The following is a 25,217-nucleotide window of genomic DNA, read 5'->3' as shown; positions in this document are numbered from 1 at the left end:
TGACTATATGCCTCAGGCACTAACTCATATGTAACCTGTATAGCTCTTTATATAACATCATAATCCCTAGAAATCTGACAATGGAGCAGAAATTTCCTGTGGTTTGCCTGCCAACTTACTCTGCATGGGCAACATCCAGTTTCCTTTCTTTTCAAGAATGAGACAAATGAACTGGCTGAATGTAGAGGCATTTTCACAAACTTGAGAAAAACAAACGTTTTTCTGTTGTTCACAATTTCATCTCCTGTTCGTGATTCTCCATCTCCAAAATTTCCATACTCAAGTTGCTTTAACTGTGACTCAATCACTTGGTTCTGATGTTTCACAACTGATGGTTTTTTTCTCCCCGTGTTTCTACTAAATCTAAATGTTATGTTAATAATTCAATTATATGTGCCTTCTAAGCTTTAGTCAGGAACACCATCATCTCCAAATTGCTAATTCAATTAACCTGGCTTCTGGAATTTCACTCTGGCACCTGAAGGAAATTCTTTGCAAAGTTCTGGTGCCATTTCTTATTTGCAGTTCAGATCCTAGTGTTTTCTTTATGATTATCACCTACTAACACCGCATCCAAATCCTAACCAGCACCGTTCCAAAATGATTCCAGATGAGCTGCCATTTATTGTTAAGACCCACAAGTGAAAGTGCACCAGTTCTCAAATCCAGCTTCTCTCAGGGTCACCACAAAACTTAATGATTGTATACTTTGATTCAAAGTCCCAGTTTTACCTGTATAATGGAACCAGGTTAATAGAAAACACTGACTAAGTTACCACACTTAATAACTGTTTATTATAAACAAATGTTGTAGCCACAAAAGGTTAACAAAACTATCAACATATTACTCTAGTTGAGGCTCGAACCCCTTTTAAAAATCCTCACACACAGACCACAAAAAAGCTGGTGTTATGGGTGGAGGGAAAGCAATTGGGAAACGGTATTCAATAGCACCAATCCATAAGGTTTTGCAGGATCTTCCTTTGAGACCCTGTCTCTTTCACTTCTTTGCAGAAGACAACAACTGGTACTTCAATCACTAAGTCTCTGTTGTTGATTAAAGGGCAGCAGTTTACAGCAACGGATGGGAGAAAAGAACCAGCTTGCATCAGACTTCTGTAGCTTTACTGAGAGATAGAGATACAGACCCTGCTCTTACAGCAGGCCACAGGCTTCTTTACCCTTTATTATAAACCCTCAAGCTGTTAACATGCCTAGCAGGCACTGAACTGTAATCTGGCAGGTGACATTTGGCAACCACAACTAGTCACAATTATCACAACCAATTAACAATCTGTTTCTGGTGCCTTTCATTTTGTTACACTTACACACACACACAAAGAAACACACTGCCTTTCCATCTTATCTCTCCCCTCTGTTTGTAACGCAACACAACGTAAATACTACTCTCAATGAGTTCCAGAAATCTGTTTTCAAGAGTGCAGCAATTCCTGCCACAGTTCTTAGCTTCAAAAGTCCTTTTCCAACTGGTCACAGAAGAAAAAACTGTTTAGGAAATGGCCTTTATAGTTTCTCTAAATATTGAACCATGTCACTTGTGCTCTTCTTTTCTTCATACACTCCTGTAAGCTGAGACAAATGTGGTGCCAAAGTCTTATCTTGGTTCAAATATGAACAAAACAGCTCAAATCTCGAGGTGAGGTGGAAGTGACTGCTCCGATCTCTACGCAGCAATTAACTGAGTGCGGCATCAAGATGCCGTAACAAAACTGGAGTCAACGGGAAATTGGCGAGAAACCCTTCAAGTTGAAGTCATACCTGGCACATATGAAAATGATTGTGGTTGTTAGAAGTCAGTTATCTAAGATCCAGGACATCACTGCAGGAGTTCCTCAGGGTAGTGTCCGGGGCTCAACCACCTTCAACTGCTTCAATGATCTTCCCTCCATAACAATTTAAGTCGTGAGAATGTTCGCTGATGAATCCTCAGGTACAGAAGCAGCCCGTTTCCACATGTCAGACCTGGACAACATTCAGGATTTGGCTGAACTGTAGCAAGTGATAGTCACACCCCACAAGCGAAATAGCAACGACCATCTCTAACAAGAGAATCTAGCAACCTCCTATCCCATCACTGATTCCATGCTGTCAACATGTTGGGGGATAACCATTAACTAGAAACTAAACTGGATCAGCTATGCAAGTACTGTAGCCACATTAGGTTCAGGGAATAGGAGTTGTGACAAGTAACTCACCTGGCTTTTTTAATGTCTGTGGGCCAACTACAAGGTAATTCAGGAATGTGATGGAAAATTCTCCACTTGCCTGAATGGGTGCAGTTTCAACAACACTAAAGAAGCTTGACAGCATTAAGGACAAAGCACCCACCACCTTCAAAATTCACTTCCTTCACCATTAATGCAATGGTGTCAGTGTGCACCATCTATAAATGCCCTTCAGTAACTCACCAAGAATCCTTCAACAGCGCCTGCATCCAAACCTGCAACATCTGCCACCAAATGTATGGACAACAGAGACATGGGAACACCTCCATGTTCCTCTCCAAACCACTCACCATCCTGACTTGGAAACATATCACCGTTCTTTCAGTGTTGCTGGATCAAACTCCTGGAACTCCCTCCCTAACATTGCGGGGTTACTTACAATACAAGCACTGTATTGTTCAAGAGGTCAGTTCACCACCATTTTCTCAAGGGAATTGAGGAATGGGTTATAAATATTGGTCCACTCAGCAACGCACACATCCTATAAACAAACAGAAAATTTCCGCAGACATAGGTATGTTCGCTGAGCAGAGGTTAGTTTACAGATATTTTGACCACAGGAGGCTCCAAAGCACTGAAGATGTCACCTTAACAGAGGGCAAAACATTTGCAAATCAACTTCCCAGCTTGAAATTGCCCACAACTACGGCAACTGGCACCAGACTACAAATCTTTTTGCAAATCTTAAAATAAAAAATTGCTTCTGGATGAGATTACCAAATTCAACAGAAACAAAAACCAAATCTGACACCCTGCTAGATTATGTGGCAAAGTTTTCAATGAACATACTTCGTTACTTGAAGCAAAAAGAAACTTAAATTATCCAAGGTGAAATATTTTTAAAAAGCAATTATTATGCTAGTTTATTGCTGAATAAACCATATTTAAGGAGTTATAACAGTTTAATGAACCAATGCAGTTAAATTCAGACTTCATCAGATAAATAAAAATGAGCAGGTTACAAGGAAATGTAATTAGAATTTCTGTACAATTTAGTAATCACAAATAGATCGGATTCACCTTATATAAAATATATATTAGATTCTCCCTCTCTCTCTCTCTTTGAAGACTTACAAGACAACTAGGAACAGCTGGGTCATGACAAGAACCAAATATTGAATTCAAAGCAGGCAAATGATTTTGTTCAAATGCACTGCCACCTACAATACAGAACAATCCTCTAAAAATTACAAACTTTAATGACACATTTTAAAGCTGATTAGAAGTAACTTTTGGCAATTCAGCTCAGTCATTTCCAAGAGATATTTATGTTGCATGGTGAACCATGAAGATAAACGCCTCAATTATCAACACCATATTATTTTTTTCTAGTCAGAATTTGAATACCTCACTAATTGATAATCAAGTAAGCTGCAACACCTCAATTTCACATCCTTGGGGTCATCATTGACCAGAAACTGAGCTGGACTCAACTTTGAGGGCAGTCAGTTGTAAATATCTCACCACCTAACTTCCTTCTACAAGGCACAAGTCAGGAATGTGATGGAGATTTCCCATCTCCTTGGAATGGTGCAGCTCCAACAACACCCAAGATGTTTGACACTATCCAGTGTGGAGTTTGCATGTTCACTCTGCACATGTGGGTTTCCTCTGGGTGCTCTTGTTCCCTCCCACTGTCCAAAGACATGCAGGTTAAGTGGATTGCCCATGGGAAATGTAGGGAGTAGAAGGTAAGGGGGTTCTGGTTCTGGGTGGGATGCTCATTGGGCCTAATGCCCTCTTTCTGTACTGTAGGGATTCTATGATTCAACACCCATCAAACCATCCACCATTACAATATTCACTTCCTCCACTGGTGTGAGATATATTGCAAGATCTTTCCAAACAGCCTTGGGTAGCAAACCTGTGACCCTGCCAGAAGGGCAAGATGCATGGGAACCATCAGCAAGTTCACCATTCTGACTTCACTATCACAGGGTTGAAATACTTCAACTGTGTTGCTGACAGTATTACAGGTCAAACCACACCAAATGGACTGCAGTGCAAGATGGCAACGCACCAGCACTTGAAGAATAATTAGTGGTGTCAATAATTGCTGGCCCAGCCTATCCTATGAAGTTATTAAAAAGCTGATCCTTTCTTTCTCTGCTCCACCAACATGTAATTTATACTCTTAATTTAAAGGGTAGGAGTGTTTATCATGTAGTGCCAACTGCTTTCCGTTAGGGGGGACAATTTTCCTTTGTTCAGTAAAGACTGGTACACTGTTTAATTATTTGTTCAGGGAATTTTGCAAAATGCATTGTGTTACTGTCAGAACACAGCACAGCAACGTGCAGTCCCCATATGCTGAAATCACTGAAATCGGACCACTTGCTTTGATAGGATTCATATTAGAAGTGATTGGATTTTATTATGAGGTTGTCACAATACACACAATAGGTTTGCTTCAGTAGATAATTCAGACATTCCATGGCTGAACCTCTTTTAAAAGGTGTTACAGAGTTTTGAACTCATGTGAAATGCTCTAAAATTCACCAGTTTGTTTCGTAACTAGAGTATTGTAATCTACTGAATCTCCTTTTCTGATACCAGTGGATACAGGAAATGTATCTTGAATCCGCTTTTGTTACCTTTTTAATCCCTCATACATTATTAAAATATTCCACTCAAAATTATCTAATTTTTTTGGAAACCATTCCAACGGTAACTCAGTCACAAGAAATCAGCAATTCATATACCAAAAGTTTACAGAGTGTTACTTCACAAAGTATCTTGATGTGCAATTCAAGGTGGGGGTGAAGATGTTTTGAGATCTTTAACAGTTTGTCTTCCATGTATTTATTCTTTCTTTTTCCTGAAGGAGACCATGTCTTTGGTTTCTTGTATTTTCTCATTAAGTAGTTCTTTCGTTTCCTCCATCTTTTCTGAAAATCGCTCTCTGGTTTCCTCCATTCTATCCTGTATGTAAACTCTCATTGGAGGTGGTGTTGGCAAATAACCTCTGGAGCGGAGATACTTCACTGCAAACGATGTTCCTCCCAAAGTTACAGTGTATCTGGCTGGTGTGGCAAGCTAGAAAAGAGAGAAGGAAACAAAACTATTCATCTGAAGTTGCTCGAAGGATTTGTAAAGTCAGATTTTGGGAAGAAGCAAAGCTGAAAATCACTTAGCAGAAATCAGAATAAAACCTATTTTGGTCAAAATTGATAAAAAGAGATATTGAATGTTACTGCAGGGTCAAGCATTAATTCCACAAAATTATGATGCCCTTAAAAATGTTTAAGCTCTTTGCCATACAGGATTCCTCCCACCTCCAATGAAAACACAACTGATGCAATAATTTTAACTTTGCAAGGTCATAGTATGGCACTCACTGAATGTTTACAGTTAATATTGCACACAAGGTGGCCATCTGACCCACTGAGTCAGTGGCATAGAATCAGAGATGCACAGCATGGAAACAGACCCTTCAGTCCAACTCGTCCATGTCGGCCAGATAACCTAACCTAATCTAGTCCTATATTCCCCAAATCCTTCCTTTTCATAGACCCTTCCAAATGCCTTCCACTTCCTCTGGCAGCTCATCCCATACATGCACCAGCCTCTGTGAGAAACAGCTACCCCTTAGGTCCCTTTTATATCTTTCCCCCCTCACCCTAAATCCCAGGGATAAGACCTTGTCTATTTATCCTATCCATGTGCCTCTTAGAGTAATCCATGTAGCCCCGTGTCCCTGCTCTATCTCCTAGATACCTATTGTAGGTATCTAAACTAATTTGCTTTGAAAGTTGCTGATGGTGCAATCAATCAACATTCTGTAAGCACAAAATGTTTTTTTTAAAAAATTGATTGGTAGTATAGACCTTAAACATTGCTGGAAAAAAGACATTTCATTAAGTTTTTGCTTTGTCGTCATCAGCACAATTCACAAGAACAGCAACTTAGGGAGAAAACCAAAATTTATACTGAATAAGATGTAAATAAGATAAGATTGCTGATTGGTTGCAAGTGGACTCCAATTGACATAGGTGCTGCCATAGAGAATGTACAAGTTAATGAAGATTCATAATGATAACTATTAGTTACCAGGTTATATTTAATATTTAAACCAGACATATTGACTCTGATTTATACACTCAGAGTCATAGAGATGTACAACATGGAAACAGGCCCTTCGGTCCAGCCCATCCATGCCGACCAGATATCCCAACCCATTCTAGTCCCACCTGCCAGCACCCGGCCCATATCCCTTCCAAACCCTTCCTATTCATATACCCATCCAAATGCCTCTTAAATGTTGCAATTGTACCAGCCTCCACCACATCCTCTGGCAGCTCATCCCATACACATACCACCCTCTGTGTGAAAATGTTGCCCCTTAGGTCTCTCTCATATCTTTCCCCTCTCACCCTAAGCCTATGCCCTCTAGTTCTGGACTCCCCGACTCCAGGGAAAAGACTTTGTCTATTTATCCTATCCATGCCCCTCATAAATTTGTAAATCTCTACAAGGTCACCCCTCAGCCTCCGACGCTCCAGGGAAAACAGCCCCAACCTGTTCAGCCTCTCCCTATAGCACAAATCCTCCAACCCTGGAAACATCCTTGTAAATCTTTTCTGAACCCTTTCAAGTTTCACAACATCTTTCCAATAGGAAGGAGACAAGAACAGCATGCAATATTCCAACAGTGGCCTAACCAATGTCCTGTACAGCCACAACATGACCTCCCAACTCCTGTACCCAATACGCTGACCAATAAAGGAAAGCATACCAAACGCCTTCTTCACTATCCTATCTACCTGCAACTCCACTTTCAAGGTGCTATGAACCTGCACTCCAAGGTCTCTTTGTTCAACAACACTCCCTATGACCTTACCATTAAGGTGTATAAGTCCTACTAAGATTTGCTTTCCCAAAATGCAGCACCTCACATTAATCTGAATTAAACTCCATCTGCCACTTCTCAGCCCATTGGCCCATCTGGTCAAGATCCTGTTGTAATCTGAGGTAACCTTCTATGCTGTCCACTACACCTTCAATTTTGGTGTCATCCGCAAACTTACTAACTGTACCTCTTATGCTCATATCCAAATCATTTATGTAAATGACAAAAAGTAGAGGACCCAGCACCGATCCTTGTGGCATTCCACTGGTCACAGGCCTCCAGTCTGAAAAACAACCCTCCACCACCACCCTCTGTCTTCTACCTTTGAGCCAGTTCTATATCCAAATGGCTAGTTCTCCCTGTATTCCATGAGATCTAACCTTGCTAATCAGTCTCCCATGGGGAACCTTGTCGAATACCTTACTGGTCCATATAGATCACATCTACTGCTCTGCCCTCATCAATCTTCTTTGTTACTTCTTCAAAAAACTCAATCAAGTTTGTGAGACATGATTTCCCACACACAAAGCCATGTTGACTATCCCTAATCAGTCCTTGCCTCTCCAAATACATGTACACCCTGTCCCTCAGGATTCCCTCCAACAACTTGCCCATCACTGAGGTCAGGCTCACCAGTCTATAGTTCCCTGGCTTGTCCTTACCGCCCTTCTTAAACAGTGGCATCACGTTTGCCAACCTCCAGTCTTCTGGCACCTCACCTGTGACTTTCGATGATACAAATATCTCAGCAAGAGGCCCAGCAATCACTTCACTAGCTTCCTACAGAGTTCTCAGATCAGGTCCTGGGGATTTATCCACCTTTAACCGCTTCAAGGCATCCAGCATTTCCTCCTCTGTAATCTGGACATTTTGCAAGATGTCATCATCTCTTTCCCTACAGTCTATATCTTCCATATCCTTTTCCACAGTAAATACTGATGCAAAATATTCATTTAGTATCGCCTCCATTTTCTGTGGCTCCACACAAAGGCCGCCTTGCTAATCTTTGAGGGGCCCTACTCTCTCCCTAGTTACCCTTTTGTCCTTAATATATTTGTAAAAACCTTTTGGATTCTCCTTAATTCTATTTGCTAAAGCTATCTCATGTCGCCTTTCTGCCCTCCTGATTTCCCAAGTATACTCCTACTGCCTTTATACTCTAAGGATTCACTTGATCTATCCTGTCTATACCTGACATATGCGTCCTTCTTTTTCTTAACCAAACCCTCAATTTCTTTAGTCATCCAGCATTCCCTATACCTACCAGCCTTTCCTTTCACACTGACAGGAATATACTTTCTCTGGATTCTTGTTATCTCATTTCTGAAGACTTCCCATTTTCCAGCCGTCCTTTTACCTGCGAATATCTGCCTCCAATCAGCTTTCGAAAGTTCTTGCCTAATACCGTCAAAATTGGTCTTTCTTCAATTTAGAACTTCAACTTTTAGATCTGGTCTATCCTTTACCATCACGATTTTAAAACAAATAGAATTATGGTCACTGGCCCCAAAATGCTCCTCACTGACACCTCAGTCACCTGCCCCGCCTTATTTCCCAAGAGTAGGTCAAGTTTTGCACTTTCTCTAGTAGGTACATCCACATACTGAATCAGAAAATTGTCTTGTACGCACTTAAGAAATTCCTCTCCATCTAAGCCTTTAAGACTTATGGCAGTCCCAGTCGATGTTTGGAAAATTAAAATCCCCCTACCATAACCACACTATTATTCTTACAGATAGCGGAGATCTCCTTACATATTTGTTTCTCAATATCCCTCTGACTATTATGGAATCTATAATACAATCCTTTCTTATTTCTCAGTTCCACACAAGTAACTTCCCTGGATGTATTTCCAGGAATATCCTCCCTCAGCACAGCTGTAATGCTATCCCTTATCAAAAATGCCACTCCCCCTCCTCTCTTGCCTCCCTTTCTATCTTTCCTGTAGCGTTTGTATCCTGGAACATTAAGCTGCCCCTCCTGCCCATCCCTGAGCCATGTTTCTGTAATTGCTATGATATCCCAATCCCATGTTCCTAACCATACCCTGAGTTCATCTGCCTTCCCTGTTAGGCCCCTTGCATTGAAATAAATGCAGTTTAATTTATTAGTCCTACCTTGTCCCTGCCTGCCCTGACTGTTTGACTCTCTTCTGTTCTCAACTGTACCCGTCTCAGACTGACCTCTTTCCTCACTATCTCCCTGGGTCCCACACCCCCACCTTACTAGTTTAAATCCTCCTGAGCAGTTCTCGCAAATTTCCCTGCCAGTATATTAGTCCCCTTCCAATTTAGGTGCAATCCATCCTTCTTGTACAGGTCACTTCTACCCCAAAAGAGATTCCAATGATCCAAAAATGCGAATCCTTCTCCCATGCACCAGCTCCTCAGCCATCCATTCATCTACTCTATCCTCCTATTCCTGCCCTCACTAGCTCGTAGCACTGGGAGTAATCCAGATATTACTACCCTTAAGGAATTCCTTTTTAAATTCCTGCCTAACTCTCTGTAATCTCCCTTCAGAATCTCAACCTTTACCCTTCCTATATCGTTGGTTCCAATGTGGACAATGACTTCTTGCTGGCCCCTCTCCCCTGTGAAAACATTCTGCACCCTCTGAGACATCCTTGATCCTGGCACCAGGGAAACCACACACCATTCTGCTTTTTCTCTGCTGGCCACAGAAACGCCTGTCTGTATCTCGGACTACAGAATCCCCTAACACAATTGATCACTTGGAAGCCGACGAACCCCTTGTTGCATTAGAGCCAGTGTCAATACCAGAATCTTGGCTGTTCATGCTTTGTTCCCATGAGAATCCATCACCCACTACATTTTCCAAAACAGCATACCTGTTTGAAATGGGTATATCCACAAAAAACTCCTGCCCTAGGAGCTGACCTCTCTTACCCTTCCTGGACTTCCACTTCCACCCCCCCTTCCTATAACTGCCATCCATCACATACTGTTGCTGTTGCAAATTGCTCATTGCTTCCATCTGTCTCTCCAACCGATCCACTCGATCTGATAAGATTCGCATCCAACAGCATTTATTGCAGATATAATCTGCAGTAACCCTTCAACTCTCTTTAAGCTCCCACATCTGACAAGAAGTACATATCACTGCAAAGGCCAATTTTGCTCCTTCACAACCTACAGACCCAGAAAATAACGCCGTCTTATTCCTCTACAAAACACTGCCCCAGGTTAAATTAATAGTTATGTTTGATCAACAGACTTATCTTCAAAACCATATAATCAAGAAGGAACCCACTGTCCCCACTAATACAGCCTTTCTCTTGGACAGACTTAAAACAACAATTAATTATCTGATTCTGATTCTGTGGACTTTGCTCAAGTTGGTTCCTCCAAGATTAGTTGTGAAATTCACTGTTTGTTAATTTTCCCAGATGCACTCTGATGTCCAGTGACACATGAATTCAAAAACAGCAATGGCAATAACTATGCAGGTTCTCTCTCTCTCCTGCACTGTCTTCACCATGTGCTTCTTTGTCTGCTCTTCTCCCTTTTAAAACTGCTGTTGTTTTGACGTTTTTTTCCCAAAGTTCCAAAACAATGCAACCGCATATAAAACAGGAATTGCTGCTCCCGGAATTCGAGGAAATCCCCTCCAGCACCTAAAATACCTCAAAAAAAGGAGCAGCTCTTACAGCCAGAAATTTTTCCCGTCCTCCATCTTGGATTTGCCAAAGATTGCATTGAGAATGGATGTGCAAATATTAACACCACAAAATTATCCAGTAACATCTAATATTGGACATTAAGGACTACACTGATAAAGCAACTTAGAAGTTTCAGTCAGGCTCACAATGTAGCACAATTAAGTCACAGAACCATAGAGATGTACAGCATGAAACAAGACCCTTCGGTCCAACTCATCCATGTTGACCAGTTATCCTAACCTAATCTAGTCCCATTTGCCAGCATTTGGCCCATATCCCTGCAAACCCTTCCTATTCATATACCCATCCAGATGCCTTTTAAATGTTGTAATTGTACCACCCTCCACCACTTCCTCTGGCAGCTCATTCCATACATGCATCACCCTTTGTGTGAAAACATTGCCCCTTAGATCCCTTTTAAATTTTTCCCGCCTCACCCTCAACCTATGCCTTCCAGTTCTGGACCCATCCACCTAGGGAAAAGACCTTGTCTATTTATTCCTATCCATGCTCCTCATGATTTTATAAACCTCTATAAAGGCCTCCTCAGCCTCCGGTGTTCCAGAGAAAACAGCCCCAACCTACTCAGCCTCTCCCAATAGCTTAAATCCTCCAACTCTGGCAACATCATAGAACGTAGAACATAGAACATAACAGCGCAGAACAGGTCCTTCGGCCCACAATGTTGCGCCGACCAGTGAACTCATCTAAGCTCATCCCCCTATACTATGCCATCATCAACCATGTGCTTATTCAAAGACTGTTTAAATCTCCTTAATGTGGCTGATGTGCCTTAATGTGCCCTACATTGGTAAGGGCCTGCCCTGCCACTGTCTGAATAAAGATGATTTATATCTTTGTAAATCTTTTCTGAACCCTGGCAGGTTTCACAACATCCTTCCGATGGGAGAGAGACAGAATTGCACGCAATATTCCAACAGTGGCCTAACTAATGTCCTGTACAGCCAGTGTGATCTCCCAACTCCTGTCCTCAATGCTCTGTCCAATAAAGAAAGCATACCAAATGCCCTCTTCATTATCCTACCTAACTGTGACTCCACTTTCAAGGAACTATGAGTTTAACAACACTCCCCAGGACCTTACCATTAATCTTGCTACGATTTGCCTTTCCAAGATGCAGTACCACATATTTATCTAAATTAAACTCCATCTGCCACGTCTCAGCCCACTGGCCCATCTGATCAAGATCCTGTTGTAATCTGAGGTAACCCTCTTCGCTGTCCACTACACCTCCAATTTTGGTGTCATCTGCAAACTTACTAACTATACCTCATAAGTTCACATCCAAATCATTTATGTAAATGACAAAAAGCAGTGGACCAAGTACTGATCCTTGTGGCACACCGCTGGTCACAGGCCTCCAGTCTGAAAAGCAACCCTCCACCACCACCACCTCAAAGCCCGTTCTGTATCGAAATGGCTAGTTCTCCCTGTATTCCATAAGATCTAACCTTGCTAACCAGTCCTCATGAGGAGCCAGTGTATTGGAAGCTAGACAGGCTATTACGTATAGCTCTGTGACCTGCAGGCAAAAGACACGAACTGCACCAACTTCAACTGAACACAATAGATGGGAAAGCCTGGCAGTTAACTATCAATCATTAACACATCCACCCCCTCGATCTGTTTCCCTCTCCCCCACCTCGACCAAGCCTAAACACTTACCTAGCTCAGTTGCCACCTTGAGCCCTGGCACCTGACCTCACACTTAACTTACATACTTAGCTTCTCACAGGAGAAGTTCAAGTGCCTTGTGATGCTTCATGTTTAAAATCATAAAATATGGTAACTGATTGCTGTGAGACAAAGGGCATGGTTTGCCTCAACTTGACTGCTTTGCGTTCTGAGGCGCCTGACAGAATGAAAGTACAGCTCAATGTTTCTGAGACAACCCTGATCAAATCTCCTGTCAGGAATGCAGAGCTCTTTCATTACATAAAAAATGAAGCACAATATCAGTCTGGGAGTGATTGCCATTGCTCAGAAGATCTGGTCCATTGACTTTATATCTGTCCTCTAAAGCCTTCCAAAAAGGGAATGCCCACTCAGATATTCATAACCTTTAAAGTAGCACAATCATAATGAAAGGTCATTGTTGGAAACATTGTTCCTGGCAAGAAAATGGGAACAGATCAAATACAGCTCCAAAAAGGTGCTCAAGTTTCTATCGGTAACATCTGGCTTCCTTCTCTCACAACAGCTGACTTGCCTGGGAGGCAGTGAATCAGTAACGGGCAAACAGATCATCAGAACAGCAATATACGCAATAGCAAAGCTTTTACTGGAGGGAAAAGCTGTTGGTATGATATGAATGCCAAACATTTGGAAAAGACTACAAGGCCTGTGAGTGCCGTGTGCATTTCTACAGGACCTTACTGAGTTCAATGGCTGGACCAAGCAGACTTTCCACATGGCTTACATGCATCAAATTGGCTTCAACATCTCATAATGCAGGGAGCTGACATCTGACAGTGTGCTAGATGTCAAAAAACAATTCCCTAGGCCTCATATACCCATGATCTGGTTATGGCTTTTCCACACCTGTGAATTGTGCCATATAAGACAGGAGCAGGCCATTCAGCCCCTCAAACCCAATCTGTGGATCACCACCTTTATATATCTGTTTCTTATTTATTGTCTCACAATGCCTAACTGGATTGTTCAGTATTAAATTTAAATTGACATTCATTGGCCTAGTCACTTGAAAGATTAAAGATTCTTCCCATTCATACAGGATAACATCTAAACATTACTGATTGAGAATAAATTCTTAAACACAGATTAAGTTATGCAATGCAAAGACGGGTCCAATTTAACACTTTACTCACCTTGTACAATGCATAAGCAGTCAGTGCATTTCCACCCTGAGAATTACTCAAAATATTTATTATACCCTTGGGTGCTCCTACGTACTCAAAAAATGGGATTACATTAATACCCCTGGAAATAAAAACAGAAGGTTTTAACATCATTTCAGCATTTATTTAAAAAAAGATAACAGCAAGAAAATCGTGGCAGTACATAAAACTGAACACACTTGCTCTAACCTTTTTTAAAACAATTTACAAACATAAATTTGGAGCAGGAGTAAGCCATTTAGCTTTTCAAGCCTATGTCATCATTCAATCAGATCATGCCTGATCTGACTTTAGCCTCAAATTCACTTTTATGCCCACACCTGATAACCTTTTACCCACCCGCTTAACAAGAATCTATCATAAAGTCATACAGTACAGTTACAGACTCTTCAGTCCAACCAGTTCATGCCAAACATAATCCCAAACTAAACTAGTCCCACCTGCCTGTACCTGGCCCATAACCCTCCAAACCTTTCCTGTTCATGTATCTAAGAAAGTGTCTTTTAAACTTCATAATTGTACCCATATCCACCACTTCCTCAGGAAGTTCACACCATGCAAACCACTCTCGAAAAGATTTGCTTCCCTCCTCTCACCTTAAAAATGCACCCCCTAGTCCATTGCTGCCTTAAAAATGTTCAAAATTGCTTCTATCCATTTTTCAGCAATAAAGTTCCAAAGACTCTCAACAGTCAGAAAATGTTTTGCCTTCTCTGTATTTTGAATTGGCAACCTCTGACTTTTAAGGGACTCAGAGTTCTAGATTCTCCCAAAAGGCAAAATCATCTCCACATCCACAGTCAAGGCTCCTCAGCATCTTGTATGTTTCATTCAAATTACATCTTACTATCTAAACTCAAAGAGATATAAATCTAGTTTGTCCAATCTTTCCCCATGAAATTAAAAGCAATCGCCCAATCCCAATATTAGTCTGATAAACCTTCTTTGAACTACCTACAATCCAATTACATCCTTTCTTAAATAAGGCCAATGACACTGTGTACAGTACCCACATGCACTCCCATTCGTGTTCTACATAACCTAAAGCATAGCCTCCCTACTTTTGTGATCAATTCCCCTCATGTCCCTAGAGTCCCTGCATACTAATCTTTTGAGGTCCATGCAGGAGGTCATCCAGATCCCTCTGCATATCAGAGCTCTGTAATTTCTCACTAATAATGTTTCTTTTTTATTCTGTCAAAATAGACAATTTCACATTTTCCCACATTTACCACTTCTCGCCCATTTACTTAACCTGTGTCCTTTACAAAGCTGAATTTAGATAAATGAAAAATATTGCATTTTGCTGAGACAAACTAGGGCAGGACTTACTGTTAACGGTAGGACCCTGGGGAGTGTTGTCGAGTGGAGACCCTTGGGTGCAGGTACAAAGTTCCTTGAAAGTATTGTTGCAGGTAGACAGGGTCGTGACAAAGGCACCCTTGCCTTCAGAGTGTTGAGTACTGGAGTTGGGACATCATATTATGGCCATACAAGACATTGGTAAGGCCACTTTTAGAATATTCTGTGCAATTGTGGTCAGCCTGTTATGGGAAGTATGTTGTTAAACAGGAAAGGGTGCAGAAAATATTTACAAGGAAGTTTCTGGGACTGGAGGGTTCAAGATATAAGAAGCTGGATAGGTTGGGACTTTCTCCCTCTGGAGTGTCAGAGGCTGAGGAGTAACCTGTGGGCGGCACGGTGGCACAGTGGCTAGCACTGCTGCCTCACAGCGCCTGAGACCTGGGTTCAATTCCCGCCTCAGGCGACTGACTGTGTGGAGTTTGCACGTTCTCCCCGTGTCTGCGTGGGTTTCCTCCGGGTGTTCCGGTTTCCTCCCACAGTCCAAAGATGTGCAGGTCAGGTGAATTGGCCATGCTAAATTGCCCATAGTGTTAGGTAAGGGGTAAATGTAGATGTAGGGGTATGGGTGGGTTACGCTTCGGCGGGGCGGTGTGGACTTGTTGGGCCGAAGGGCCTGTTTCCACACTGTAAGTAATCTAATCTAATCTAAAAAAAAACCTTACAGATTTGTAAAATCATGAAGGGTAAGGTGTTGACATAAATAAGGTGAATAGCTAAGGTCCTTTTCCCAAAGATTAGAAAAAGGGACCAAAGGGGAAATTTTTTTCACACAGAGAATGGGGCATGTATGGAACAAGCTGCCAGAGGAAGCCATAGAGACAGATATAATTACAACATTTAAAAACATTTGGGTGGATACATGAATGGGAAAGGTTTAGAGGGATACAGGCAAATATAGTCAAATGGAATTAGTTCAGTTTAGGATACCTGGTCAGCATGGAGGAGTTGGGCTGAAGGGTCTGTTTCCGTATTGTACAACTTCACTTTTCTACCTAACTTTGTATCATCAGCAAATTTGGCAACCCTTCTGTCACTTCCTTTAAGTAAATGATATAAATGGTGAACAGTTCATATCCCTGTGCCACACCAATATTAATGGTATTCGAGGGAGATACTTTTAAAATCTAAGTCAGACAGTCCTCTTGGCGGCAACCTTATCCAGTATATGCACAAGAACAAGACCTCCCTGCGAGCTTTGCTTTTACTGTGATGGTTTACGAAAGATGTAATAAAATCACGAACACGATTTTCAGGATAATTCAGGAAGAGATTAAGACAGACAATTAAAATCTGAAACACCCTTCATTTCTTCTGGAAGATGAAAAGACATATTTGAAACATAATCTTTGACTAAGCAATTACAATTTGCAAAATTTCTTGACAGACAACACATGCCAAGGCAGGGTTTGGTACCTGGGCATGTGTTTCATTGGTGGAAGATTTGAGTTTAATATTTTTATATCTAAAACATTTCAAACTAATTGGAGACTAATTGGAGACAATGCTATGACAATTACTCCGAAATTTACTTCAAGCTTCATCACAAAGTCATGGTGGAAACGCCAGCAGTTTCTAGGAAATTTGTAGCTTCTGTTTTAAATAACTGCTCTTTAAATGTATTCACAAACTAAACTTCCTATCACAAGCTGCTAATGGATAGACAATTGTCATTAGAGGTGTTATTTCATTATTTAGCCTTATACCAATCAGGTCTAAATACTTCAAATATTCAGTTTTAAAATAAACAGCTTTTTTAAAGCCCAATATAAAACTGAACTAACTGGAGGTGGTTGGTTTGTCCAGGCAGACAAAAATTTCTGGGAAAAAGTTTACAACTTGCCTCCCTTTATGTAAAGTAGAAATTGGCTCTTCTCCCTACTATACAAACTGCCAGTATAATACAAGTGGGATGGATTCCCAATACTAATTTGATCCCTGGGCAGTAAGTTCAAACTATATTCCACCAGTTAAGTTACAGGTTTCTCCACATGATAAATTTCCTGCTTGTGCACATGCCAGAAGCTCAGAGGAACTGTACATTCCCAGCTTGCCACTGCCAACTGTTACTCTGACACGTAAGTACTCTTCTTCAATGTAAAAAGAGGATCTAGGCAAAGGCATAAAAGGCTCTTGGGAGACAGACAGTGACAGGAGCAGTGAGGTGCACAGCAACTGATATTACAAGAGAGGTGATCTCAGTTCAGTTTCCATTACACACACAAATACAAGAATGAAATAACTCTGCATGAACACAAACCTCACTTTGAGCAATGAAGATCAGGATTTACCAACAGAACATATGAAAATGAAATATGAGCGTGTCATTTTGGCCCCTCAAAGCTTTCCAGACATTTAACTAGATCGTGGCTGATCTATTAGGAGAAAGTAGGGCTCATGCCTGAAACAACGACTCCCCTGCTCCGCTTTTCCAACACCACACTCTTGACTCATTGCTGATCTACCTCAACCTTGGGTGGCACAGTGGCTCAGCAGTTAGCACTGCTGCTTCACAGTGCCAGGGACCTGGGTTCGATTCCAGCCTCTGGCAACTATCTGTATGGAGTTAAAAAATCACACAATACCAGGTTATAGTCCAACAGGTTTAAATGGAAGCACTAGCTTTTGGACTGCTGATGAAGGAGCAGCGCTCGGAAAGCTAGTGCTTCCAATTAAACCTGTTGGACTACAACCTGGTGTTGTGATTTTTAACTTTGTACACCCCAGTTCAACACCGGTCTCCAAATCATGTCTATATGGAGTTTGCACATTCTCCCCATGTCTGTGTGGGTTTCCTCCGGATGCTCTAGTTTCATCCCACAGTCAAAAGATGTGCAGATTAGGTGGATTGGCCACGCTAAATTGCTCCATAATGCCAGGTGCATTAGTCAGGGGTAAAAGTTGGGAAATGGGTCTGAGTGGGTTATGTTCAGAGGGTCAGTGTGGACTTGTTGGGCCGGAGGGCCTGTTTCAACACTGTAGGGAATCTAATTTCATCCCATTTTCCTGCACAACCCCAAGATTTACTCAGTGAAGGTATTCCTCATTTCAATGTTAAATGGCTTTGCCACAGAATGAGGGCAGTGTAACATGTAATGTAAATTCAGTGGTACAATTTTGAAGGTGGTGCAGGAATAGAATGGCATCCATGTGTACGTACATAAATATTTCAGACAAGTTGAGATGGCTATCAAACAAAAAGATTCTTTGGTTTTATAAACAAAGACATGGAAGTACAAAACTTGCTCTGGAACTTTCCTAACGCTGGTCAGACCTCAGTTTTGAAGAAAAACCAACGTGCATTTATTCAGTGCTTTTCATAACCACTGATGCCCCTTAAAGTACTTTCGAGCCCATGAATTTTTTTCTAAAATGTAATCACTTGTAATGAAGGAAGTGTGGTAGCTAATTTCTCACAGACAGGAAATATGACCATGGCCAGATATTCTGGTCTTTTGTGATGCTTATTGAGTGACAAGTATTGGCCAAGAGACCAGGGATAACTCCCCTGCTCCTCTGTGAAATAGTACAATGGGGAGGATCTTTCACATCTGTAAAGGAACAGGCTGATAGGAGCAGCTTTAGAAATATGGCACTGCTGACAGTGCAGTGTTCCCTCAGTATTGCACTGAAGTGTCAACCTTGATTTTTTATGTTCATATCCTCAAACTAGGAATCTGTGGTTCAGGGACAAGAGATTTATTAATTGAGTCACAGCAGACACTCAGCAGCAGTAATGCATCCAATTTCGAGAAACATATTTTTGGAAGCTTGTCAAGGGTTTTCTAGAGTGCAGAGGAGGCTACTGGAATGCATTAGAAAGCTGTAAAGTCAGTAATAAAGTACGGAAACAGATCTTTCAGTCCAGCCACTTCATGCCGAACATGTTCCCAAACTAAACTATTCCCACCTCCCTGTGCTTGGCCCATATCCCTCCAAACCTTTCCTATTACTGAATATCTTTTAAATGTTATAACTGTACCCATATCCAACACCTTCTCTGGCAGGCCACTGCACACACAAACTACTGTGTAAAAAAGTTGCCCCTTTGTCCTCCTTAAATCTGTCTCCTCTCACCTTAAAAATATAGTTTCAAAATCATGAATGGTTTCGCTAAGTGTAGATCAGGTAAAACGTTCCAGTGGCAGCAAGGTCAGGAGCCAGAAGAAACAGATTTAAAGGCAATTCACAGAAGAATCAGAACTAATGTAAGGATCTGAAAGCTTACAACACATCGAGCAACGTAGCTTTCAACTCACTTACTTCATTGCGGCATAATAAAATGTACCAAACCATATAGTTGACGTTACGAGATGTACTGGAATCATGACTTTCCCATACTGTTTGAATGTCTTCTTGAATCGTTGAAAAAGGCCTATTGAAGGGTCCTGGAGAGGATCAGTTTCCACATTTGCTACCTCTTGATTCAGTTTTGTGGAGGAAAAGTATGTTTTCTGAACTGAGTCCGTCAAGGCATCTTGTTGCGGGTCATTTTCTGGAAAAGTTTTGGACTCTTGTATTTTGCTATGATCAAGGCCCTCGTGGTGTGTGGATAGTGGATCTTCCTGCAAATTTGGCCGCCTCTGTTCAGAGACAATAACTGGACGTGATGTGTGGAGGCGTTGCCCCCGATGTTGGATAAAGAAAGGCATTTTCCCACCTGTCATTGAAAGTACAAGTGTGGCACATGGTCGGACATTGCAAGCTTGCTTTGAGTGCCAGATGATGGCCTGAAGGAAGTATCTGTGCATTGTTAAGGTGTCAGTCTAGTAATTTCTAGCCCAGTGAAGAATATCTGAAAAGAAAACAGGAAAATGTTACTCTGCATAGGAATCTTAGCTGTACCACTTTGATGCTACCAAATGTTCAGAAGTCGATAAACGCTTGTTTAAAAAGAAATCTAATTCTGAACTGATGGCTCTCACTTCATCACATTGTATATCCTCAAGACAACTCAAATTGCTTCACTGTCAAATAACCTAATAAGCCCAGTTGCTGATCCTTAGGCAAACATGTTAACCAACTGTACACAGGACATACCCACACGTTGGGAGTAAGGACTAATGGCTGAGGGTAGGGAGTGGGTGGGGGTCTGGGTGGGAGTAGGGAGTGGTGGGTTTTGGGGACAGAGGGGGTAGGTGGGCCGAGGTAGTGGAGAGTGATGGGGGTGTGGGTGGCGGATTGGGGGTATGGAGTGAAGGGGGTGGGTAGTCAGAAGGGCGGAGAGTGATGGGTTAGGGGTCTATTGAACTAGAGGTCAGTTGGGGGGAGGGTTAGGGGTTTGTGATTAGGAAGTGATGAAGTTAGGGTTAGAGGTGTATTGATCTTGAGGTCAGTTGCAGTGGGAGCCAGGTGTAGGGAGCGCAGATTAGGGAGTGAAGGGGTGGGGTTAGGGGTGTATTGAGCTAGAGGTTGGTTGGGGGGGGTAGGATAGAAGGTGTGGGTTAGGGAGTGAAGGGGTGGGGTTAGGGGTGTATTCAGCGAGAGGTCAGTTGGGGGGAGGGTTGGGGGGGGTGGGGTTAGGGGGTGTGGATTAGGGAGTGGGGGGGTTAGGGGTGTATTGAGCTAGAGTTCAGTTGGGGGAGGGTTGAGGGTGTGGATTACAGAATGAGGGGGTGGGTTAGGGGTGTATTGAGCTAGAGGCCAGTTTGGGGGGAGGTGTGTTTTGGGGTGTGGACGAGGGAGTGAGGGGGTTTAGGGGGTTGTAATGAGGTAGAGGTCAGTTGGGGGGGGGAGGGTGAGGGGGGAGGGTGAGGGGGGGGAGGGAGGGTGAGGGTGGGGGGGAGGGTGAGGGTGGTGGGGGGAGGGTGAGGGTGGTGGGGGGGGGAGGGTGAGGGTGGGGGGGGGGAGGGTGAGTGTGGGGGGGGGAGGGTGAGGGTGGGGGGGGGGGAGGGTGAGGGTGGGGGGGGGAGGGTGAGGGTGGGAGGGTTGAGGGGGGGAGGGTGAGGGGGGGAGGTGAGGGGGGGAGGTGAGGGGGGGGAGGTGAGGGGGGGGAGGTGAGGGGGGGGGAGGTGAGGGGGGGGGAGGTGAGGGGGGGGGAGGTGAGGGGGGGGAGGTGAGGGGGGGGGAGGTGAGGGGGGGGGGAGGTGAGGGGGGGGAGGTGAGGGGGGGAGGTGAGGGGGGGGGAGGTGAGGGGGGGAGGTGAGGGGGGGGGAGGTGAGGGGGGGGAGGTGAGGGGGGGGGAGGTGAGGGGGGGGAGGTGAGGGGGGGGAGGTGAGGGGGGGAGGTGAGGGGGGGGAGGTGAGGGGGGGGAGGTGAGGGGGGGGAGGTGAGGGGGGGGAGGTGAGGGGGGGGAGGTGAGGGGGGGGAGGTGAGGGGGGGGAGGTGAGGGGGGGGAGGTGAGGGGGGGGAGGTGAGGGGGGGGAGGTGAGGGGGGAGGTGAGGGGGGAGGAGGGGGGGGAGGTGAGGGGGGGGAGTGAGGGGGGGGAGGTGAGGGGGGGGAGGTGAGGGGGGGGAGGTGAGGGGGGGGGAGGTGAGGGGGGGGAGGTGAGGGGGGGGAGGTGAGGGGGGGGAGGTGAGGGGGGGAGGTGAGGGGGGGGAGGTGAGGGGGGGGAGGTGAGGGGGGGGAGGTGAGGGGGGGGGAGGTGAGGGGGGGGAGGTGAGGGGGGGAGGTGAGGGGGGGGAGGTGAGGGGGGGGGGGAGGTGAGGGGGGGAGGTGAGGGGGGGGAGGTGAGGGGGGGGGTGGGGGGGAGGTGAGGGGGGGAGGTGAGGGGGGGGGAGGTGAGGGGGGGGAGGTGAGGGGGGGGAGGTGAGGGGGGGGAGGGGGGAGGGTGAGGGGGGGGAGGTGGGGGGGGGTGAGGGGGGGAGGGGGAGGGTGAGGGGGGGAGGGGGGAGGGTGAGGGGGGGAGTGTGGGGGGGGGGGAGGGGTGGGGGGGTGGGAGGGGTGAGGGGGGGGTGAGGGGGGGGAGGGTGAGGGGGGAGAGGGTGAGGGGGGGGAGGGTGAGGGGGGGGAGGGTGAGGGGGGGAGGGTGAGGGGGGGGGGAGGGTGAGGGGGGGGGAGGGTGAGGGGGGGGGGAGGGTGAGGGGGGGGGAGGGTGGAGGGTGGGGGGAGGGTGAGGGGGGGGAGGGTGAGGGGGGGGAAGGGCTTGGGGAGGTTGGGGGGGTGCGGACTGGGGGTGGGGTGCGGACAGGGTGGGGGGGGTTGCGGACTGGGGGAGGTGGGGGAGTGCGGACTGGGTCGGATTTGGGGAGGGGGGGAGGGCGAGCGGGGACGGATTTGGGGAGGGGGGGAGGGCGGGCGGGGGTCGGATTTGGGGAGGGGGGGAGGGCGGGCGGGGGTCGGATTTGGGGAGGGGGGGAGGGCGGGCAGGGGTCGGATTTGAGGAGGGGGGAGGGGGGGGTCTGATTTGGGGAGGGGGGGCGGGGGTCGGATTTGGGGAGGGGGGAGGGGGGGGCGGGGGTCGGATTTGGGGAGGGTGGGCGGATTGGGGGAGGGGGGGGAGGGTGGGCGGATTGGGGGAGGGGGGGGAGGGTGGGTGGATTGGGGGAGGGGGGGGGGGAGGGTGGGTGGATTGGGGAGGGGGGGGGAGGGTGGGTGGATGGGGGAGGGGGGGGGGGGAGGGTGGGCGGATTGGGGGAGGGGGGGGAGGGTGGGCGGATTGGGGAGGGGGGGGGGAGGGTGGGCGGATTGGGGGAGGGGGGGGGAGGGTGGGCGGATTGGGGGAGGGGGGGGGAGGGTGGGCGGATTGGGGGAGGGGGGGACGGATTGGGGGAGGGGGGGAGGGAGGAGGGTGGGCGGAGGGCGGGGGGAGGGGGGCGGGGGGGAGGGGGGCAGGGTGTCCGCATTGGGGGAGTCGGGGAGGGGGGGAGGGTGGGCGGATTGGGGGAGGGGGGGGAGGGGGGGAGAGGGGAGGAGGGGGGGAGGGTGGGCGGATTGGGGGAGGAGGGGACGGATTGGGGAGGGGGGGAGGGGGAAGGGTGGGCGGATTGGGGGAGGGTGGGCGGGATTGGGGAGGGTGGGCGGATTGGGGGAGGGGGGGCGGATTGGGGGAGGGGGGGAGGGGGGGCGGATTGGGGGAGGGGGAGGGTGGGCGGATTGGGGAGGGGGGATGGGGCGGATTGGGGGAGGGTGGGCGGCGGATTGGTGGGGGTTGAGGTGGTTTGGGGGTTGTGGATTCGGGGAGGGTTAGGCGGTGCGGATCGGGGAGGCTCAGGCGGTGCGGATCGGGGAGGCTCAGGCGGTGCGGATCGGGGAGGCTCAGGCGGTGCGGATCGGGAGGGTTAGGGGGGGTGCGGATCGGGGAGGCTCAGGCGGTGCGGATCGGGGAGGGTTAGGGGGGTGCGGATCGGGGAGGGTTAGGCGGTGCGGATCGGGGAGGGTTAGGCGGTGCGGATCGGGGAGGGTTAGGGGGGTGCGGATCGGGGAGGGTTAGGCGGTGCGGATCGGGGAGGGTTAGGCGGTGCGGATCGGGGAGGGTTAGGCGGTGCGGATCGGGGAGGGTTAGGCGGTGCGGATCGGGGAGGGTTAGGCGGTGCGGATCGGGGAGGGTTAGGCGGTGCGGATCGGGGAGGTTTACGGGGGTGCAGGTTACGGGGATGCGGATTGGGGAGGGTTAGGGGGTGCGGATTGGGGAGGGTTACGGGGTGCGGATTGGGGAGGGTTACGGGGTGCGGATTGGGGAGGGTTACGGGGTGCGGGTTACGGGGGATGCGTATTGAGGAGGGTGAGGGGGTGCGGATTGGGGAGGGTTAGGGGGGATGCGGATCGGGGAGGGTTACGGGGTGCGGATCGGGGAGGGTTACGGGGTGCGGGTTACGGGGATGCGTATTGAGGAGGGTGAGGGGTGCGGATTGGGGAGGGTGAGGGGGATGCGGATCGGGGAGTGTTACGGGGTGCGGATCGGGGAGTGTTACGGGGTGCGGATCGGGGAGGGTTAGGGGGGTGCGGATCGGGGAGGGTTAGGGGGTGCGGATCGGGGAGGGTTAGGCGGTGCGGATCGGGGAGGGTTAGGCGGTGCGGATCGGGGAGGTTTACGGGGGTGCAGGTTACGGGGGATGCGGATCGGGGAGGGTTGGGGGGGGGGAGGGTTGGGGGGGGGGGAGGGTTGGGGGGGGGAGGGTTGGGGGGGGGGGAGGGTTGGGGGGGGAGTTGGGGGGGGAGGGTTGGGGGGGGGAGGGTTGGGGGGGGGGAGGGTTGGGGGGGGGAGGGTTGGGGGGGGGGGAGGGTTGGGGGGGGGGAGGGTTGGGGGGGGGGAGGGTTGGGGGGGGGGGGAGGGTTGGGGGGGGGAGGGTTGGGGGGGGGGGAGGGTTGGGGGAGGGGGCGGGTTGGGGAGGGGCGGGTTGGGGAGGGGGCGGGTTGGGGAGGGGGCGGGTTGGGGAGGGGGCGGGTTGGGGAGGGGGCGGGTTGGGGAGGGGGCGGGTTGGGGAGGGGGCGGGTTGGGAGGGGCGGGTTGGGGAGGGGGCGGTGGGCGGGTTGGGGAGGGGGCGGGTTGGGAGGGGGCGGGTTGGGGAGGGGGCGGGTTGGGGAGGGGGCGGTTGGGGAGGGGGCGGATTGGGGAGGGGGCGGATTGGGGAGGGGGCGGATTGGGGAGGGGGCGGATTGGGGAGGGGGCGGATTGGGGAGGGGGCGGATTGGGGAGGGGGCGGATTGGGGAGGGGGCGGATTGGGGAGGGGGCGGATTGGGGAGGGGGCGGATTGGGAGGGGGCGGGTTGGGGAGGGGGGCGGGTTGGGGAGGGGGCGGGTTGGGGAGGGGGCGGGGTTGGGGAGGGGGCGGGTTGGGGAGGGGGCGGGTTGGGGAGGGGGCGGGTTGGGGAGGGGGCGGGTTGGGGAGGGGGCGGATTGGGGAGGGGGCGGATTGGGGAGGGGCGGATTGGGGAGGGGGCGGGTTGGGAGTGAGGGGCGGGTTGGGGATGGGGGCGGGTTGGGGAGGGGGCGGGTTGGGGAGGGGGCGGGTTGGGGGAGGGGGCGGGGTTGGGGAGGGGGCGGGTTGGGGAGGGGGCGGGTTGGGGAGGGGGCGGGTTGGGGAGGGGGCGGGTTGGGGGGGATGCGGATCGGGGGGATGCGGATCGGGGAGGGTTGGGGGGATGCGGATCGGGGAGGGTGGGGGGGTGCGGATCGGGGAGGGTTAGGGGGGTGCGGATCGGGGAGGGTTGGGGGGATGCGGATCGGGGGAGGGTTGGGGGGGATGCGGATCGGGGAGGGTTGGGGGGGATGCGGATCGGGGAGGGTTGGGGGGGATGCGGATCGGGGAGGGTTGGG

General features: G+C 48.1%; 1 protein-coding gene across 1 annotated transcript in view; it reads right to left on the bottom strand.

The window, feature by feature from the left end:
* Positions 1 to 577: 577 nt before the first annotated feature.
* The window catches only part of fam210aa (family with sequence similarity 210 member Aa), a 29,129-nt gene continuing 4,489 nt past the window's right edge, over positions 578 to 25,217 (bottom strand). Inside the window, exons 2-4 of the mRNA XM_072569791.1 lie at positions 19,282 to 19,813; positions 13,627 to 13,738; positions 578 to 5,282 (exon numbers count right to left, since the gene is read on the bottom strand). Coding sequence (XP_072425892.1) covers positions 5,049 to 5,282; positions 13,627 to 13,738; positions 19,282 to 19,769 — 834 coding nt within the window. The 5' untranslated portion in view covers positions 19,770 to 19,813 and the 3' untranslated portion in view covers positions 578 to 5,048. The remainder of the gene's footprint in view (positions 5,283 to 13,626; positions 13,739 to 19,281; positions 19,814 to 25,217) is intronic.

The sequence above is a fragment of the Chiloscyllium punctatum genome, chromosome 5, assembly GCF_047496795.1.
Source record: "Chiloscyllium punctatum isolate Juve2018m chromosome 5, sChiPun1.3, whole genome shotgun sequence".
NCBI classification, from domain to species: Eukaryota; Metazoa; Chordata; class Chondrichthyes; order Orectolobiformes; family Hemiscylliidae; genus Chiloscyllium; species Chiloscyllium punctatum.
This window is presented reverse-complemented; position numbering and strand designations above follow the sequence as displayed.